Below are 21,043 nucleotides of genomic sequence, written 5' to 3' on the forward strand. Positions count from 1 at the left end.
CGCGCACTGTCTCCTTCCCCGGCTCTCCGCCTGTAAAGTCGCACCAGGACGTTGATCGCGGTCTACCAGTAGATCGCGGTAATGTTTCTGGTAGACCGCGATCCGGGCCCAGGTTCGGCAGTGAGCGAGGGAAGGCGGCCAGTCTGGCTTGGCTTGGAGAGAGAAGGAGCTGCACGGAGAGGAGGGAGGGAGGAAGGAAGGGCGGGGATACTACTCCCTCCCGCCTCCCTGCTTCTGGCTTACTGAAAATCTCGGCACTCGCTCCCTGACGCTCCCCGCCAGGACAAGCCGGTTACCATGGAAACGCATTGTGGCCGTGCTCGACGCGCTCTGTGCGTGCGAGTAACTGTGCAAATAAAAGTGTGTGGGGAATCATACGGCAGTCCTGTAGCACTGCCACTTCATATTCCCTCTCATCACTGCAGCTGTATGAAGGGCGGACATGGCCTCAGATGCGGAATAGGTGCTGGACTCTATTAGTGCTGTCAGTAATGGAATGTTATTTCAGCGATTAGAGGAGTTAATAATTGAAGTTTATTAGAAATACTAACTACTGTAATGTTTTCAGTCCCAATACTTAAAAATGTTCTTGTCTGTGCAGGTTTTACAGTATATTAGTACAGAGTCAGATATGCTTTCAGACAATGCAAGAAGCTATTATATTGTCTAACGCTAACTTTGCTCAAGCCATTTTCTCTTGGAAGGATTAGCAAATCCATTAACTTTCGTCCCCTAGTCTCCTTTATTTTTTTTTTGTAAGAGAGTCTGTCTTTGCCTGCTGCTAAATGCATATTTTAAAAAAGTTAAAAGAAATGTATGTACTATTCCCACACCACCACATGTTGCTATGGCACAGCAAATAGTACTGTTAATGATAATGGGTGGGGAATACAGTAACAGGGGGAAGGTAGTGTGTTCAAACTTTCATAACCTGGCAAATTTTGTAAAATGAACATGGTAATTAGGGGTGTGGCCACAAAAATGGGTGTGGCCAAAAAAATTTGCCGCGCTACGCGCACCACAACTTTTTGTCCCTCTTTTGATTTCCAAAATGTTGGGAGGTATGATTTACCAGTAGGTCTTTCCAGCTGACACAAGGTCACCCATTCCGATTAGAAGAAAAGAGGTTCCTCCTAAATATGTGGAAGGGTTTTTTTTTACAGTGAGAGCTGTGAAGATGTGGAATGGTCTCCCTGAATCAGTGGTACAGGCTGATACATTAGATAGCTTTAAGAAGGGGTTGGATGGTGTTTAGCAAGTGAGGGAATACAGGGTTATGGGAGATAGCGCATAGTACAAGTTGATCCAGGGACTGGTCCGATTGCCATTTTGGAATCAGGAAGGATTTTTCCCCCTCTGAGGCAAATTGGAGAGGCTTCCTCTGGATCAACTGGCAGTTAGGCAGGCTAAAAAAAGTAAAAAGGTTGAACTTGATGAATGTGTCTTTTTTCAACCTAACTTACTATGTTACTATGTATAAAGAGGATCCCCCCCCCCTTCAGATTACTTTAAAATATACAAATAAAAATATACATACATACATGGTATGGAGGGGTGTGTGTATAGATGCTGGGTTTCATTTGAAGGAGTTGAACTTGATGGACTTTGTCTTTTTTCAAACAGATTTAACTATGTAACTATCTTTTCTACAAAAAATGTGCCTTCCTATATTTTTTTTTGCATATTTTTTAAAAAAAAAAATTATTTCTACGTAATTACTAGATCATGTATTTATCCTCCAAAAACCAGCTTCTACTGTGCTATTCATTTCCGCCATGACTTCAGGGCGACTTCGGAAGCATAGAATCCCCTCATAAAAGATGGTTGATTCCCGAAACGCCGGTCTATCTATCATCACATCTCGATGGTTGGGAGGATCTGCAAGTCCAACGGTGTAGCGTTCGCCAATTCCCATTGGTCAAGAACGGCCGTCAAGACAAAATCTCACCTCGGACCAAGCTTGCTTGACGTGCGCGGAGAGGGGGCGGGGAGAATCGCGCTGGAGTGACCTGTGTGACATGAAGAAGTCGATTTGATTGGTAACACGTCCTGCCTGTCAGAAGAACACAGCGAACGAGGTTAGATTGCGCTGATCAAAGCTGATGTGTCCGACTTCAGGAAGTGAAGTTTCTCAGCTGCTCGAGTGAGAGGAAAACAGGTGAGAAAGGTTCGGGGTTTCGTGTTTTTTTACTTATAAATAGATATTTATTTCTGATATATGTTCTGTATTCTCCGGCTTCCTCACTTGCTCGGACTTGACTGAATGCGCTCGGTGTAAATTGTAAATACGCGACTAGATCAACTTCCTTCTGGGTAATTTTTATTTAATGCTACTTTTCTATCTAATACGTGTGGGGATCTGGATATAAGGCACTGAGTGCTGAGTTGTTTGTAATGTTATGTTAATGTTACTCTTAATGTAGGGCTGACCTGGGCCCCTAGTATCTAGTATCTCGGGGGTTCCCCTAGTATCTCAAGGGCCCTTAGTATCTTGTTTCTCAGGGCCCTCCAAGTATCTCGGGGTCTCCCTAGTATCTCAGGGGCCCTTAGTATCTCGGGGGTCCCCCTAGTATCTCAGGGTCTCCCTAGTATCTCAAGGGCCCTTAGTATCTTGTATTTTAGGGCCCCTCGTAGTATCTCAGGGCCCCCCTTAGTATCTCAGGGCCCCCCTTAGTATCCCAGGGCCCCCCTTAGTATCTCAGGGCCCCCCTTAGTATCTCAGGGCCCCCCTTAGTATCTCAGGGCCCCCCTTAGTATCTCAGGGCCCCCCTTAGTATCTCAGGGCCCCCCTTAGTATCTCAGGGCCCCCCTTAGTATCTCAGGGCCCCCCTTAGTATCTCAGGGCCCCCCTTAGTATCTCAGGGCCCCCCTTAGTATCTCAGGGCCCCCCTTAGTATCTCCGGGGCCCTTCATTTCTAGTATCTCATGGTCCCCTTAGTAAGTCAGGGCCCCCTAGTATCTCAGGGTCCCCCTAGTATCTCTGGGGCCTTTAGTTTCTAGTATCTCAGGGGCCCCTTGAGGCAAACAGGGTAACTGTATAACAATTGTAAGATGTTTCTCCTATACCTAGATACCTAACATGGGCAAAATACCTGCTCTGTTTATAGGCTGGGTGTAATATTACACTGCAAAATTGCACCACAGGGGGTTTGCTATATGGACCAGGGACAATACTTGTATGTATGTAACTTTATTTATAATGTGCTACTGGGATATGCAGCACTGTACAAGATAGAATAGTACACACAGGGAAGACATTATAATAAATATACAGAGATTAAGTGATGAGAGACCTTAAGGAGGAGGTCCCTGCTTCAAAGAGCTTACAGTCTAAATGCAGAAAGTCTGGGCATTGGCCCATAACTACCATGACTGGAATAGACTCAATAATGTTCTAATGCTTCAAACATCAGGCTCTGAGTTTCTTTTTGAAGGGAATAAGACTCCCCCACCAGCCTAAGTGTTACCCTGGGCAAATACCCTTCGGCAATTTTCGTGAGTTTCGACTCATGCGCAGTTGTTGCAAAACAGAAAATTGCTCCAACTGCACATGCGCCGCTTCGCAGGTCTCATACCTTAGAGAAAAAGATGGCGCCCGTGAACTCTGATGCATGAATTTGCACTGAGGTGTATTAAAAACGTTGGGTGCATCTGCCCGGGGTAACACTTAGGCTGGGGGAGGGGGGGTCTATGAAGGGTTGGGGTTTTTCAAGTTTAGGGTTGAATTCTCCTTTAAGGTGAGAGCAGTGGATGGTATAAAACGAATGTGACTGAGAGATGCAGAGGAGACAAACGTACAGTAAGACAAGTGAAGAAATGTAGTATTAAGCAGAGGAGTGATGAGTGAAAGGCTATGAATGTTAGCAGATGGATTTTGTGTGCTTTCCTTACCTTAACAGGCAGCCATGGTTGAAATTTTACTTGGGGCTGAACAAGTTCCCTCTTAGCAGGATGATTCTCGCTCGCAGTAGAGTTTAAAGGGGTTATTTACTAAAACAGGAATTTATCTGGTCGGGCTTTTTGGGCCAAAAACGCTATTTTTTTTATGGAAAAACCCTACATTTTTTTGAGATTTAATATATTTGATGCTACAGAAAGCCAAATTGAAAGATGAATCAGCGCTTAACAGCTTGAGGATAGAAATACAAAAACAATATAATATTGTATTCCAGGTTCTATTGCACAACTATTAGAGGGAAGTGCTCTTTTTCCTTCACCTTTGGGTTTATATACCCTTTACCAATTCTTAAACAGTGACACCTTCTAGATTCTGGGTATCCAAAAAACTTGGGGTTTTCTGGCAAAAACCCGAAAAGAATTAAGCAATTCGGGTTTTCACTCGATTTTATTGGTTTTTTTCCTTATGTGTTTTAAATAAAGGAAAGGGACAGGTCAAATTTTTGTAAAAATACATCCGTATCAGACATTCCTAAACTCTGGAATGGGACCAGAGTAGTGGAAAAGGGCTTGGGAGAAGTGGACCCCTAAAAATATGCAAACTGGCAGCATGGGGGCTGATCATAACCAATTTAAAAGGCTGTAAATGGATCTCTCCATAGAAGGGATATCTCCCTAGACTTTCTCTAGTCCTTATAGCGATGGATAGCTATATGTATGTATTTGGCCTTTTAGGATATTTCAGAAGTGCAGTTACTTTTAGTGAAGTATTTCTTTTTGTTCTGCCTCACTATTATTTTCCTCTGCTCACTTGATGTATGCTTTATTCCATGTAAGGATGACCACTTTAATTCGACGTGGTCGACGCGCAGAAGAGGGTCAGGAACGCAGGGCGGATTCAGAAGATTCCATCAAAGATGAGGAAGACTCGGCCGATTCTAAGGAAATTCGCCTGACGCTTATGGAGGAAGTGTTGCTTCTAGGACTCAAAGACAAGGAGGTATGTGCAATGCTATATTCCCCTGATGCTACATAGGATTTAATTGTGGCTCTGAATGATAAGATTGTTCTAGAATAAGGCAGTCTCTTTCATCATCTTCATACATGTGGCTGGAGAATGGGGCACAATACATAATGACTCACTGCTTCAAAAGAGTAGATAGAGGAATGCAGTTTGCATTGTTCCGAAGCTGAGCGGACAAGTCGGTGACAGAGCAGCAAGTTACTCCCGCACACCTATTAACATTTTCCAGACACGTGCATGTCTTGCCCGGTGAGTCTGACCTGCTCAAGGGCGAGGTGAGTCATGACACACAAAGGAAAAGTAGAACAGACAATAGCCAGGATCCTGGCAACAAATGGAAATTCACAGCTGCCTATTGAGTTTCTGATCCACTAAGCATTTATTCACGACTTACTTATGTTTAGTGAGTGTCAGCAATTACACAGCACTGCCGGTATGCTGCTATCAGTTTGAAAGCTGAAACAAACACATGGGGTGAAAATGGCACTCTTGTCTGTATGAACACTGTTTGTTCAGGTGTATGTCTCTGACGGACACATTCATACTCCATGTTTGCTGGTTTTAGGTTATATCCTTTTACAGTAAGCACCTCAAACACTCGTAGGGGGGAGGGCCATAAAGCCTTTAAAGGACAAGGAAAGTTAAACTAAAAAAAGTTGCTAGAAATGTTGTACATTATGTTTTGGGTTTCTGTCCCGGCCCAAGGCAACCACAGCCCTTAAGCAGTAAAGATCTGTGTCTCCAAAGATGCCCCAGTAGCTCCCCATCTTCTTTTCTGCTGATTCACTGCACATGCTCTGTGCTGCTGTCACTTACTGAGCTTAGGGACCCACTCACAATATACAGTACACATAGAATAGAAATGTCACAATATAAGGCTGATTAGTAATTAATACAGATAATTACTACATGGCAGCACAGAAACCAGTGCAATTAGCATCATAATTTAATAATCAGCCCTGTAGCATCAGCTTATATTACAGGCCAACCTAATTTTCTGCTTGATAATTAGTGATGACCCCTAAGCTTGGCTTCTCAACAGCTGCTCAGAGCCCACTGAGCATGTGAGTGTCACAGACACTTTCCAAGATGGTGACCCCCTGTGACAAGTTTGAAGTCCTGGATCATTGCTGCTATTGACAAGCTGGAAATTTAGGCTGGTGCAATAAGTTCAGTATATAAAAAATGGCATTTTTAGCCACATTCATTTATAGGGTTTAGTTCTCCTTGAACAGTTAAAGGTTATTTAAACCCATGTATATATTTTTTTCTAATCAAATAAAATCTAAGGGGGTTATTTATTAAACTACGAATGCCAAAAACCAGAAAAAAAAAATTTTCACTATATAAAAACACACATTTTTTGGGATTTATTATACCCCCATGATGGAAAAAGTCAGAATTCAAAAATTTGGCATCTCAGACCTGCTCAGGTTGCATATAAGTCAATTGGAGAAGTCCCAAAGATATCTTGATCTGCGCTGGGTTTTGTACAATAATCTGAACATTTTGTGGTTTTCGGGCAAAAATCTTTCGATTTTCGGGTGGAAAATCCCAAAAATTTGTACATTTTTCATTTTTTTTCATGATTTTTTCCCAGCAAAGAAAATTTTTTAGGAAAGTGTATTGATAAATAAGGAGAAAAAAACCCGTGAAGGTTTGGTCGGGGAAGTTTTCAGAAAATATTGAGATAAATGTGTGTCTAATTATAAGCAATATACATATTTTCAACTGTCTTTCTGTCTCTGCTCTTCTCTGCTCTGGCAGTTCTGACTTTTGAAACAATGTAACAGAAGCCAGCTTGTGAAGACGCATGCAAGGCTGGCTTCTGCAGCATTGTTTCAAGAAGCAGAACCAGCAGTGCATAAAGAGATAGACAAACTCTGCTTTTAGTTGCGCTTACACATTTTTAATGAAAGTATTGGAAAGTTGCTTAGGATTAAATTTTTCTTAAATAAGACCGTATTTTACATCCCCTTTAATAATTTACACAGTGTGAAAAATATTAAAGGGGTTGTTCACCTTTGAGTTAACTTTTAGTATGATGAATGATAGTCTGAGACAATTTGCAATCGGTTTTCATTTTTTATTATTTGTGGTTTTTGAGTTCATATTTTTATTTAGCTTTTATTCAGCAGCTCTCCAGTTTGCAATTTCAGCAATCTGGTCGCAAGGGTCCAAATGACCCTAGCAACCATGCATTGATTTGAATAAGAGACTGGAATATGAATAGGAGAGGCCTGAATAGAAAGATGAGTAATAAAAAGTATCAATAACAATACATTTGTAGCCTTACAGAGCATTTGTTTTTAGATGGGTCAGTGACCCCCCCCCCCCATTTCAAAGCTGGAAAGAGTCAGAAGAAGAAGAAGGCAAATAATTTAGAAACTATAAATAATGAAACCAATTGAAAATTGGACATTCTATAACATACTAAAAGTTAACTTAAAGGTGAACCACCCCTTTAAGTCACTTTCATTTTGTTATCCTTTTTTAGGGAAGAACAATAGTTTTGACATTCCTGTGATATATTACACTGTTCCTTTGATCTGTCTGCACCTACAGTTTTTATGCTTTCTTTAAAAAAAAAAAAGTTTTTTTTTTTTTTTTTAATAATAGAGAGAACCCGAGCTAAGGGCGTGGGTAGTTGATCTGCTTTCTGACTAGCAACAACAGTCGGCTTGAGACATGTGCATTCCCACTTTACTTTGAGCACAGAGCATCGACTGTATCTTCCAATAGGAGTATATCTGGAGTAGAGATGCACCGAATCCAGGATTCGGTTCAGGTTTCGGGCTTTTGCAGCAGGATTCGGCCGAATCCTTGTGCCTAGCCGAACCAAATCCTAATAATAATGCATTTCCTTTCCTGCCCCTAATTTGCATATACAAATTTGGATTTGGTTCGGTATTCGGCCGAATCTTTCAGCAAGGATTCAGGGATTCGGCCGAATCCCAAATAGTGCAGGGGCTGCGGACGGTCCTGAACTGGGCCGCCAAACAATTAACGTGCTGCGGCAAATTGGACGCCGGCGTGCCGAATTGGATGCCGGTGCACGCAAAGTGGAGGCCCTGAAATAGTGGATTCGGTGCATCCCTAATGTGGAGTAAGCTTGCTGCATTGTACATGCTGGGGGCTTACTAACATTAGTCATGTCTGAAAAACAGCCGTTGAATCTAGATTTTTTTTTTGTGTCCCCACAGTGGGTGCTTATGGGGCTGCACAAAGCACTTCCCCTAATTAGATCCTCTTGGTTCTCTGCAGTCGTATGGGTGCATCATATGAATTCTTCATGGGTGCTGGTTGTTGTAGCACCTATTACTATGGCAGCGCGCATGCACAATATCTCTGCAATAAGAGTAAACAATGTAGTGTACTCTTTAAAACTAGCAGTGATGTTGTATAGTTTTATCTGTACCTTGTGTAGATAAACGGCCTATTCCATGCAGACTGCATTATCTATCAGACATGTCTGTTTCCATGGTACATAACTGCAAAAATTGATAGTTAACATCTAGATTAAGTGGGGTATTTATCAAAGGTTGAATTTTAGATTTATGTGAGCTTTTTTAGACCTTGAATGAACTCACAACTCAAATGGTTTCTCAATTAAGAAAAAACACGAATGGAAAAACTTGAATCAGCGATTGATCAAGTTTTTGGCTGGAAAAAAATAGAATTGATAGCGGTTTCGAATGAAACCCTCAGAAAAAAACTTGAACATCATGCAGGCCTTTAAATTAAATTTTAGTATGATGTAGAGAGTGATATTCTGAGACAATTTGCAATTAGTTTTCAATTTTTGTTATTTGTGGGTTTTGAGTTATTCCGCTTTTTATTCAGCAGCTCTCCAGTTTGCAGTTTCAGCAATTTGGTTGCTAGGGTCCATTCACTGATTGGAATAAGAAACTGGAATATGAATAGGAGAGGCCTAAATAGAAAGATGAGTAATAAAAAGTAACAATACATTTGTAGCCTTACAGAGCATTTGTTTTGTAGATGGGGTCAGTGACCCCCATTTGAAAGTTGTCGGAAGAAGGCAATTAATAGCCACACTTCCCAAATCTTATTGGCCTTCAGACTGAGTTTCACTCCACCACTGCTTCAGGCTAGAGTCCTGCAGCGGGTCGGGTCCCCGCAGGTTACCCGCAAAAAAAGCGGCACCCTGCAGAATAAGGGGAAGACCTATTTTCTGTCCCAGCCCACTTTTGATTGTCACTTCCGGTTTGCAGCACCATCACTTCCTGTTTGATGGTGGTTGTCGGGTTGGGTTGCGGATAAGGCAGTTACGGGTCCGTGTTGGGGTAGCGGATCAAAGTGAGTAAATATGCAGGGTCGGGTCCGGGTCTTAGAAATTGGTTCCACGCAGGACTCCACTTCAGGCACCCCATGGGGGGTTAGAGCCTCGCTTTGGGAGGTTGAAGAGGGCAGTTAAAATTAGTAATTTAACTGAAAGATAATTGTAAATTTTTAAAGCCAAAAGAACAGAATTCTGTAGCAAATGTTTGCTCGGTTGCCATAGGTTACTGCCCAGGTGCAAATTTGCCAATAAACGAACCATAGTGTCTATAGTAGCACCCGATATTTAAACTTTGTTTTCAGAGTCCATTGTTGTTTTGTATGTAACTTTGATTAGTTTCAGGTATGAAATTTTGCTAATTTTTTTGGTTGCTGGTTAGATCAAACCGCAAATACCTTTGCTTGCTTATTGGGAAATGCAGGCAACACGTGTACGTTAGCCAGCAGGACTAAGTCATTTTAAGTAAACTTAGCGATCCAGTGCACCCCCATTCTCCCCACGGATACAATTTTTTTTTTTAGTTGATTTGCAATTTTTGGATGGGGGTGGGCAGCACTTTAAATGTTCATGTTTAATTTTAAATGAATATGCAGTTCATGGTATGAGACTGGAATGAATCCAAAGGACTGCACAGTAAAGCTCCCTTGCTAAGCGATCGTGTAACCCTCACCTTGACTACCAGCTGGGCTGCATGCCACACGGCTTACTCATTCGGCTTACTGACCCTGTCACTTTCTATAACACTCAGGACTTGTTTGTTATGCTGCCCTGTGGTGGAACGCACAAAAAAAAAAGACTGAGCATATGAATTCTGCGTAAAAGTTTAATAAAAACGTAAGTTTCATCTCAGGAAATAAAAGAAAATGAATTGGACGTCGGTACTGTTTTTCGGGGGCCTAGATCAGCTCAACCCAGTTAGGGTGACATTTTGGGGAAAATGTCTTGTCTGTTATCCGAGATAAACCTGAAACCCAAGGTTTGAACTAGGACCGAAATAGATTATTTTTTATCGATGCACCGGATCCAGGATTCGGTTTAGGATTTGGCCAGAATTCAGTCTTTTTCTGCAGGGTTCAGATTCGCCCGAATCCTCATGCCTGGCAAAACCAAATCCTAATTTGCATAAGCAAAATAGGGGCGGAAAGGGAAATTGTGTACATATTTGTCACAAAACAAGGAAGTAAAAATATTTTTGCGTTGTTGCTCGTTCAGTCCACGTCCACTCTTGCAGGTACGAACAGCACAGCCGCCTGCAGTGATGTGTGCACACGCGCGGCTCGTGATGACGTAATTTCGCACGACCGGGAAGATGTTCGTATGGGGCCGGTTCCCTCTACCCTCTCTTCTGAGTCTTCTCGGGGAGCGATTACGAGCAAAGTTGCGGGCCCCATCAGGGATGCAGGGGCACGGGACTCCGGTCAGTAGCGCAGCCATTCTCGTCGATCAGTTCATACTGACTCGAGTATAAGCCGAGGTAGACTTTTTCAGCACATTTTCGGTGCTGAAAAACTCGGCTTATATTCGAGTATATACGATAAATATAATTGTTTTATTTGTGCCTTAATTCCCTCTGTATGTTTGGCAGAAATATGGTTGTGTTGAGTTCTTCTTTACAATAACATAGTGTAGATTACTGCCCAGCTTTATGGAAGTACGATCACCTATCGTTATAGGCCATGATCTATGAGAGGCTAATGGCTGTGATACTGTAGCTATAATTATAACTATAGGTGTATAATTATTCACCAAACCTTTCATTAGAGGCATTTAAAATCTAGACACTAATGACTTCATCACATACGTACATTCAGTACTTTGTTAAAGCTGCTGCACCCCTTCTCTGGTATTTCCTTCCTTCTTCCATCAGACTTTCTCTCTGAAAACAAGTTTTTTTTAGAAAAGCTTAACCTCTCCGTTCACTCCTATGTGACACTGTACAGGTATGGGACCTGTTATCCAGAATGCTCGGGACCTGGGGTTTTCCGGATAACTGATCTTTCTGTAATTTGGATCTTCGTGCCATAAGTTCACTAGAAAATCATATAAACGTTCTATAAACCCAATATTATGGTCTTGCTTCCAATAAGGATTAATTATATCTTAGTTTGGATCAAGTACAAGGTATAGTTTCATTATTACAGGTATGGGACCAGTTATCCAGAATGCTCGGGACCTGGGGTTTTTCAGATAACGGATCTTTCTGTAATTTGGATCTTCGTACCATAAGTCTACTAGGAAATCATATAAACATTAGATAAACCCAATATGATGGTTGTGCTTCCAATAAGGATTAATTATATCTTAGTTTGGATCAAGTACAAGGTATTGTTTCATTATTACAGGTATGGGACCAGTTATCCAGAATGCTCGGGACCTGGGGTTTTCCGGATAACGGATCTTTCTGTAATTTGGATCTTCGTACCATAAGTCTACTAGGAAATCATATAAACATTAGATAAACCCAATATGATGGTTGTGCTTCCAATAAGGATTAATTATATCTTAGTTTGGATCAAGTACAAGGTATTGTTTCATTATTACAGGTATGGGACCAGTTATCCAGAATGCTCGGGACCTGGGGTTTTCCGGATAACGGATCTTTCTGTAATTTGGATCTTCGTACCATAAGTCTACTAGGAAATCATATAAACATTAGATAAACCCAATATGATGGTTGTGCTTCCAATAAGGATTAATTATATCTTAGTTTGGATCAAGTACAAGGTATTGTTTCATTATTACAGGTATGGGACCAGTTATCCAGAATGCTCGGGACCTGGGGTTTTCCGGATAACGGATCTTTCTGTAATTTGGATCTTCGTACCATAAGTCTACTAGGAAATCATATAAACATTAGATAAACCCAATATGATGGTTGTGCTTCCAATAAGGATTAATTATATCTTAGTTGGGATCAAGTACAAGCTACTGTTTTATTACAAAGCACAGGGAAATCATTTTTAAAAATGTGGATAAAATACAGTCCATGGGAGATGGCCTTTCCGTAATTTGTAGCTTTCTGGATAACAGGCTTCCAGATAACAGATCCCATACCTGTATAAGCTTCTGTCACCTGCTCAGTACAATATTCAATGCCACATCTCTCACTTTCCTGACTCTCGTTCTTGACATCCCTTTGTCTCATAACCTTAGTGTAAGCTCTAATAAGCAGGGCCCTTCCTGCCTACAGTATCTATATTTGAGTTTATATGTATGTTCTGTGTATGTAGCCTTTTGTTGTATATGCTGCTGCTTTACTAATGCATGTTGACAAAAGTAAAGGCGGGAATATTTATTGCACCTATTGCTCTTCTTTGTCCAGTAACAGTGATGTTTTGCCACCTTAAACAACTTACTAATGGCCTTTTTGGCTGTCTGGGGTGCATTTATATGCAATATAGCAGTTCAGGATTGTGTTCATGCACGATATAGTAAAAACCTCAACCTTTACTATACTGCGCATGCTCTAGGTCCTGCATTTAAATGCAGAGATGTTATTATTTTCTGTTCTTTGGTTCTGAATTAAAAAAAAAAAAAAAAGTGTAAGGTCTCCTCCAGTAGTGAGGTTGAGAAAACCTCAAACTGCCTTTCCCCCTCCATTTATAGACCCACTTCGCTGGCCAATGACATCCAAAAAGAGGCGGGGCATGCGCTAAGTCTATAAAACAGGAAGCCGGCAGTCTAAGGTTGGGGCAGGGAGAATAGGCAGAAGCGATCAACCCGAACCCGCTGTGATCCGCAAGAGGAGCAATGTGGTCGCCCTGAATCTACCCGACCTGCGGGTATCGGGTCGGCCCGCACATCACTATCCTCCAGGTTTTTGAATCTTCTCTAATCACCTGGCTTGCAACATTGTTTTAGGAGTGCAGAAAATGTAAACCGTTAAAAGTTTTTATTTAAAATAACAATTATATTTACAAATAACTTTATTGAAAATCTTTACTTGAGGTATATTGGAAAGTTGCTTAGACTTATAAGAAACTGTTATAGGCCTGTGGCAAACACTCCAATTTCTCCTCCAAATTAAAGGAGCCCTTCTCTGGTGTAGATATTCAAGCGGCGTAAAATGATCTTCTCCACTGTGCAGAAATGGCATTGGCCCATCATGATGCTCACAGGGCAGATTTCTGAAATTGCATACTTTGATGTTTCCCCACTGACCTCTATAATTGTCCTGTGCAAAGAGCTAATATTCACTGCTGGTTTTCAGTGCCACCTGACAACATTAAAGGGATACTGGCATGGGAAAATGCATTAGTTAATAGTGTTGTTCCAGCAGACTTCTGCACTGAAAACCATTTTTCTAAAGAGCAAACCGATTTTTCAATATTTAATTTTTAAATCTGACATGGGGCTAGACATATTGTCAGTTTAGCAGCTCCCCCAGTCATGTGACTTGTGCTCTGATAAACTTCAGTCACTCTTTACTACTGTAGTGCAAGTTGTAGTGATATCACCCTTTCCCCCCCAGCAGCCCAACAGCAGAACAATAGGAAGGGAACAGCTCCCTGGTAGAAAGAGCAGCACTCAATAGTAAAAATCCATGTCCCACTGCGACCCCTTTCATTAACATTGAGTAGGAGAAACCATAGCTTATCTGAAAGCGGTTCCATAGTGCAGCACATGACCAGGCAAAATGACTTGAGATGCACCTACACACCAATATTACCACTAGAAAATGTATACTTGTTGGTTCAGCAATAACATTTTACATGGTAGAGTGAATTATTTGCAGTGTCATTTAGAAATAATAACTACCTTTAACAGCGGTGAACTGTCTGAGAACTGCAGTACTGGCCGGCAAATGTGGCCACGTGGTCACGTACCTGATGTAAAGCTGTCATTGTGCCTGCATATGTGTGATGGTGCCGGAAGTGTTGAGCTAATATTTACATTGCAGATAGCGGTGATGCAATCCATTCAGCTATTTCAGGATTTATTACTGTATAACTTGGTGGGTGTTTCCATCAAAAGCAAGATGCACGTGGAAGCTCTGTCTCCTAGGCATTGATGCAGAAGGATTGTTGTGGGGGCAATAGGCTTATAAATACCTACTTTTTTGCATTGTGAGGAAGACTACATGGGTTATAAATGCCTAGAGATTTCAAGTGCTGTGATAAATATGACAATGTGAAAATGGACACTAATTAAAGGTGTGTGGACAGCTACATGTTGTTGATAGATCCCCCTTTAAGAGAAGTTGGGCTTAGGGCCAAGCTGTTAAGAACATTATGATATTGTGGAATGACAAGTTATTTTTTTTGGTTACATAGCAGGGACAAAATACCTTTCCTAGATTCTCTGATTTCTGGGTCCTTACTGGTCTCTCTTGGGATCAGTCTTTACTGGATCTGTTTGTTGTTTAGTGGTTCTTCCAGGCAGAGTCTTTGCTCATCATGCTTTCCAAGTACAGCCAGGGACAAGTTTCCCAAGGTTTATGTAGAAACACTTAAACAATTGACTTTTCTCTGCTAGCTTCTTCTTGAAACTTCATCTAGTATATACTTTAACTGACCACTATACCAAGCCGCTGCATATACTCTGGTAAATGGTATAGTGGTCCGTCCCCTCTCCCTACTTCCCCTTGCATAGTTCATTAGGTCTGAACATTTTGCTAAAACTTTTTCCACCTAACAGTGCAGAGAAAGCACAGTGGAACTTGTGGGCACCATCTTCCGGATCTTCTGTTTTTTTTCGGGTCCTCTCTGATTTCTTTGGGTCCTCTTTGGCAATTTTCCGGCACTTTTGGCACATGCACAGTTGGTACACTATGGAAGACTGCTCCAACTTCGCATGCACCAGTACGGTGCTCTATTACAGATGAAGACTCTCGATCCGGAGAGTCTCCACTGCGCTTACTCTGCACTGTTAAGTGGGAACAATTTCAGGGATTTTCAGACCTATTGAACTATGCAAAAGGAGGGAGAAGGGACTATCTTGCTTACTAGGTAGAGGCTTTTTATAATTCAGAGGTTGAGTTCTTCTTTAAAGGAGAATGTATATGTTCACGGGCTCCATCTTCTTTCTTCTGTCTTTTTCAGAAGTTTCGGCACATGCGCAGTTGGAGTAAATTTCCGGTCTGGAACCACTCTGCATGCACCGAAAGTCACGAAGATTTAAACACTGATTGGTACAGAGTATGTAGTACTAGCAAGATATATCACTAGCTATTATGTATTTGTTTAGCTGGCATCTTAAATGGAAGATTAGCCTCCAACATGAAGCGGAAGAAGACGTATTCTTTTAGGGCAGTTGGAACTGAAAGAAAAGGTTTACTCCTAAATACATTTCTGGAAAGAAGTAGGCAGAAAGGGAGAATGAAGGGAAGGTACATAAGAAGCCGTTCCCTTGACACATACTGTATATATAATTATTGTCTTTCTGCTTTAAACACGGCTTGGTAAATAAGGAAGCGGCACAAAGGCAAACAATATTAGTGCATTCGTTTATGATCGAAACTGTAGCTCATTTCTTTCTGCCAGTTTGGCCAGGTACTCCCATCTACTCCCATGCTTACTTAAATTAAATCTATTGTGATCAGACATGATCCTTCTCTAATGCTCATAGATGCATGACTGGGTGTAAAATGAGCATTGTTGATGGCCACATATGGGTTGAATGCCCACTGGGGAAAAACAGGCACACACAAAGCAGTGTGAGCCACCACAGAAGCTGGAGTTTTCCGTTTTCTAACCACTTTCATTTAAGTATTTTGCTCAGAGCTCTTTCTTATCGTATCAGCATTGTGCCTAGGGTATAACTAGCTTTGTTGGTACTAAGAACATTCTGGAGCACAGTTCCCGGACCTGCAACCCGCATACTTACCTGCTTGGACCCGCTACCCGACCCCGCAAGTTCCTTATCCGCAACCCGATCCGTCACCCGCTGACCATCAAGAAAAAGGAAGTGCTGTCGTTGTAAACTGGAAGTGACATCATTGGAAGTAGGCATGATCAGAAAAAAAGGAGTAAAATTCGCTACTGGGAAGACCCGTGACCCGAACCGCGACCCGCAAACCCAAAGAACCACCGCCGTAACTTTTTTTTCCTGAGTATTGAAAAGATATAAGCACAGGAGTCCGTTTTACATTTTAAACCTCTTTATTTCACAAATAATAACATTCATAGAGGAGAACATTTTGATGTAAAATCAAGGAAAACATTACTTAAAATCTGGACAATGAATCCATTTAAATGCATTATAAATAAAAAATGTAAAATGCGTAAATGTAAAACCATCCAGGTACTTCAAATCTAGTTTTTCACTGTATACGTATGTATGTGTGTGCTAGGTTTTGCATTCATAAGGAAGTGTCTGCTATAATGCCACCTCCCTCTAGATCCTGTTGGTCTCAGCTCAGAATATGACACCTGGCCGCCTTTCAGTTTTCCGTTTTAATGTTTAACCAGTGACTACCCTTCAGTTCCTGGAAAAAAATAGGATCTGCCGAGAGACAAACTTTAAAGTTCAAGGAATTCTTTCACATCCATATACATTAGATAAGCGTGCATGCAAAATAACTAATTATAATATTTATGTTTTTGTCATTAATATCTATGTATTAACCAGCTGCCTTTTAATAGTGCTGGCCATTTTAAATTTTCTAACAGATCCAAACCAAAATCAAGCTTTGGACACCAGCTGTAAGATTAATGGATTAGAAATCATACAGGGATGAGTGACTCAAGAGATAAAGATATTCAGAGCACAGGAGGACCGGTTTAATCACAGTAATGATAGTTGTGAAATTGGGAGCTGGCTTGTAAAAATAGTGTATGCCAATCCACCCTGGCATGGCAAGCACAGACATACTTTATAAAATGATCTAGCCCATTTGATTTTGGAATCCATGAATACTGATGAGCAATCCACCAGCCTTGTTTATACTGTCTAGTCGGTGGGAGTGTTGGCTGTTTGGTCCTTTATTCAATGTCTGAGCTCATATTCTACCCATGCCAACTGTTGTGCTGCCTGACACTGTGAGTGTTTTGAAGGAACTCTTTTTTTAATTCAACAAAATGTTGCCACTGTAAGCCCCTTAAAGGAAAAACGATACCCCCTGAACAATGTAGGTCTCCATAAAAAGATATTACATGAAACCGCTCATATGTCAAACCCTGCTTCATGTAAATAAACCATTTTTATAATAATATAAGTTTTTAGTAGTATGTGCCATTGGGTAATCATAAATAGAAAATTGCCATTTTAAAAAATAAGGGCCGCCCCCTGGGATCCTATGATTCATGGGTGCACACAAACAAACCATACATGTTAGGTTACATGAGCCAATTAACAGACAGAGTTGTGTCTTTTGCTTCCACACTTCATCCTGTTACAGTTAGAGCTGCAGTATTTCTGGTCAGGTGATCTCTGAGGCAGCACACAGACCATCACAAAATGTTGGCTCAAGGCAAGAGATGTAAAAGGGAAATATTTACTTAAATATATATTCCAGTTTGGTAAGATTCTTTAATATGCCACTTAAATTGATCTTTTGCTTAAATATTCATTTTGGGGATAAAGTCTTCCTTTAAGGATGAGAGTCAGTACATGATTGGACCAAAGTTGGGGGTGGTATCTGGTGCAGGAGGGTGTTTTGTTTATTGTGGTTGGTGTCTTAACAGATTCCCCTGTTGAACATTTAGAAGATGGCGCATTTGAAACTGTCTTCTTGGTCTGGTCCAAATCACCATCCAGCCACAAAATGATATGGTCAGCAATTCTGATTTGCTTTGAAATGTGACAAAGCTACAAATCACCCTTGTGACTACCCTCCACCCCCAATGATAATTCTCTAACGGCGTTGGGTCACATGTTGTTGCATTATAGCTCCCAGCATTCCTTTCACAGCAAGGTGGAGGGGGATGCTGGGAGTTGTAGTCCTATAGCAGGACACCTGTAGCTGGATTTAGAAGAAAAATCTAAGCGTGGGTTGCAGTCAAGCCCAGCAGTCTTGTGACTAAAAAGGGAAAGGGTTAGCGCTGGTAGAATGTCACCATCCAGGCTTGTTTTGTGGCACTCCTCAAAGATATATTTATTGTTCTGTCTGGTTAATATGTCACTGTGTGTCATAGACTTTAACCCATAAAAAGCAAATAGCAGGTTGTTAATAGTTAAGATAATAGTTAAGACAAGTCTGTTACCAGCTCATTTCTCCGGGAGTTTAGTTTTCCAGAGTGGCCATTTTTCTTTTGTATCGTGTAATGATCTCCTACTCCACTGCCATCATCTTTCATGGTTTATATAGGGAATCATGGTACCATTGTTGATAAATAATAGGAAAAATACTGTTATACATTTAATGTAGGTCTTGCATTACAACAGGGAGTTGTATATTTTAGTAGTTCGTGTAGGTCTTGGCTTATGGGGTAGATTTATCAAAGAGTGAAGTTTGAGATCTCCACAGTCCGCAGAGAGATATACCGCCTCTCTCCATTCATTTCTATGGGATTTTTAATGGCCTATTTATCAAACGGGGAACTTTCTCTATCACCCTTTGATAAATCCGCCTTTAAAAAATCCCATAGAAATGAATGGAGAGAGGCGGTATTTCTCTCTGCGGACTGTGGATATCTCTTACTTCACTCTTTGATAAATCTGTGTGCATAGACATTGACATTTTAAGTATTAGACAGCATCATTCTGGTTGTAGAATGGTTCGGAGGAAGTAGTTCATGTAGATAGATGTTGGGAGTTTTATTCGATGGAATCAACGTCTCACTAGTGGTGATTGGTGGATTGCATTGGATGGAATGACAGGTTGAAATGGTCATGATCTCAGGCACTTCTTCATTGGCTGAAAAATGAGGGAGAATAGGTTCAGTGAGCTGTAGGTCTTAGGAGCTTAGTTGGGGTAATTTTGTTAGACTTTGGAAGTTGATTGGGTCATTCTGCAATGTGTAAAGGACCAAAATCCCTTCCCAACTGAGCATGGCTAGTTCGGGTATCCCGGGTTATACATTTATTAGGGTTGTACATTAATATCAGCTCCATTTATTGAGCATGATGCCATGTATGGGAGCATTCAACTGACCAAGATTGGTATAATGATAATGATCAGAGTTTGTATTAGTGGAGGATCAGTTGAGTAACCGGTTTCTATGAGCCCACGGGACTTTTTTTTTTTTTTTGTCACGCTGGACATGCTATCACGTCCCATCCAGAGCTTTCATTCCTATACATATCGCTCAACCAGTTCCACTAGCCCAACCAGTCCCACTGGCTGCAACAGGAAACACAGGGAGAGCATATATCTATATAAATAGCACATATTTGCAGTCTATTATCATTAAACCCTTCCCTCATGCAATTGTTAAAGGGCAAGACACATTTACAGCTCATTTGAATAGTTTATTGCCTGCATGTATGTATAGAAAATGGAGATATTCGATATTCAAATAATTAGAATGGCTGAAGCAATGACCCAAAGGCTTACCATTTTTAGAAGGTGTGCCTTTCTATTAGTGTTCATATTCATCTACTTTCCACACTCCTGGCTGACAATACAGTTATGGATTGCATACGCTATGGATGTTGATTCTATCCATTTAGCAGGATAGATATATATATATATATATATATATATATATATATATATATTATATATATATATATATATATATATATATATATATATATATATATATATATATATATATATATATATATATATATATATATATATATATATATATATATATATATATATATATATATGTAACTTAAGCTGGTCATACATTATATGAGTCGCTCGATTGAACAAGGCAGCCAGATGAGTGGTTCTTTCACAGATATGCTCACCTCGAGGTGGGACGTATAGCCCTGATCATCATAACTGCTGCTATAACCGTGGTCAGATCAAGGACTGCATCAACATGATGATCCAACGGGAAATCAAACCTGCCCCATTGAATATCTGGCCAGATTTTCGGGTAGATATCGGTCAGGTGGGACCATCTTAAGGGCTTCATACATGGGCAGATAGGCTTGGTCTGAAGGGCCTGGGTCGGACACTTAAAGGAGAACTAAAGCTTAACAAAGAAGTCAGCTAGAAATGTTGTACATTATGTTTTCTGCTTCTGTACCAGCCCAAGGCAACCACAGCCTGATTAGTAATTAATACAGATAATTACTACATGGCAGCACAGAAACCAGTGCAATTAGCATCAGAATTTAATAATCAGCCCTGTAGCATCAGCTTATATTACAGACCAACCTAATTTTTTCCTTGATAATTTGACCCCCTGTGATAAGTTTGAAGTCCAGGATCATTGCTGCTACTTATTGCACGAGGCTAAAGTTTCAGCTTGTCAATAGCAGCAATGATCCAGGACTTCAAACTTGTCACAGGGGGTCACCATCTTGGAAAGTGTCTGTGACACTCACATGCTCAGTGGGCTCTGAGCAGCTGTTGAGACGCTAAGCTTAGGGCTCGTCACTAATTATCCAGCAGAAAATGATCTGTAATATAAGCTGATGCTACAGGGCTGATTATTAAATTCTGATGCTAATTGCACTGGTTTCTGTGCTGCCATGTAGTAATTATCTGTATTAATTACTAATCAGCTTTATATTGTGACATTTCTATTCTATGTGTACTGTATATTGTGAGTGGTCAATAAGCTCAGTAAGTGACAGCAGAGCATGTGCAGTGAATCAGCAGAAAAGAAGATGGGGAGCTACTGGGGCATCTTTGGAGACACAGATCTTTACTGCTAAAGGGCTGTGGTTGCCTTGGGCTGGGACGGAAACCCAAAACATAATGTACAACATTTCTAGCTACTGCTTTAATTTTAACTTTCCTTGTCCTTTAATGAAGGTTT

At 40.9% G+C, this 21,043-nt stretch overlaps 1 protein-coding gene across 5 annotated transcripts in view; it reads left to right on the forward strand.

Annotated features, from left to right (window-relative positions):
• The first annotated feature begins 1,629 nt into the window (after positions 1 to 1,629).
• Positions 1,630 to 21,043, forward strand: part of golph3l.L (golgi phosphoprotein 3-like L homeolog) — a 37,182-nt gene continuing 17,768 nt past the window's right edge. Inside the window, exons 1-2 of one of the 5 annotated variants that reach the window (XM_041571840.1) lie at positions 1,630 to 2,167; positions 4,735 to 4,897. In XM_041571840.1, the coding sequence (XP_041427774.1) occupies positions 4,736 to 4,897 (162 nt within the window). In that variant the 5' untranslated portion in view covers positions 1,630 to 2,167; position 4,735. 5 annotated transcript variants of the gene reach the window in all.

This window comes from Xenopus laevis, chromosome 8L (genome assembly GCF_017654675.1).
Source record: "Xenopus laevis strain J_2021 chromosome 8L, Xenopus_laevis_v10.1, whole genome shotgun sequence".
Lineage (NCBI taxonomy): Eukaryota > Metazoa > Chordata > Amphibia > Anura > Pipidae > Xenopus > Xenopus laevis.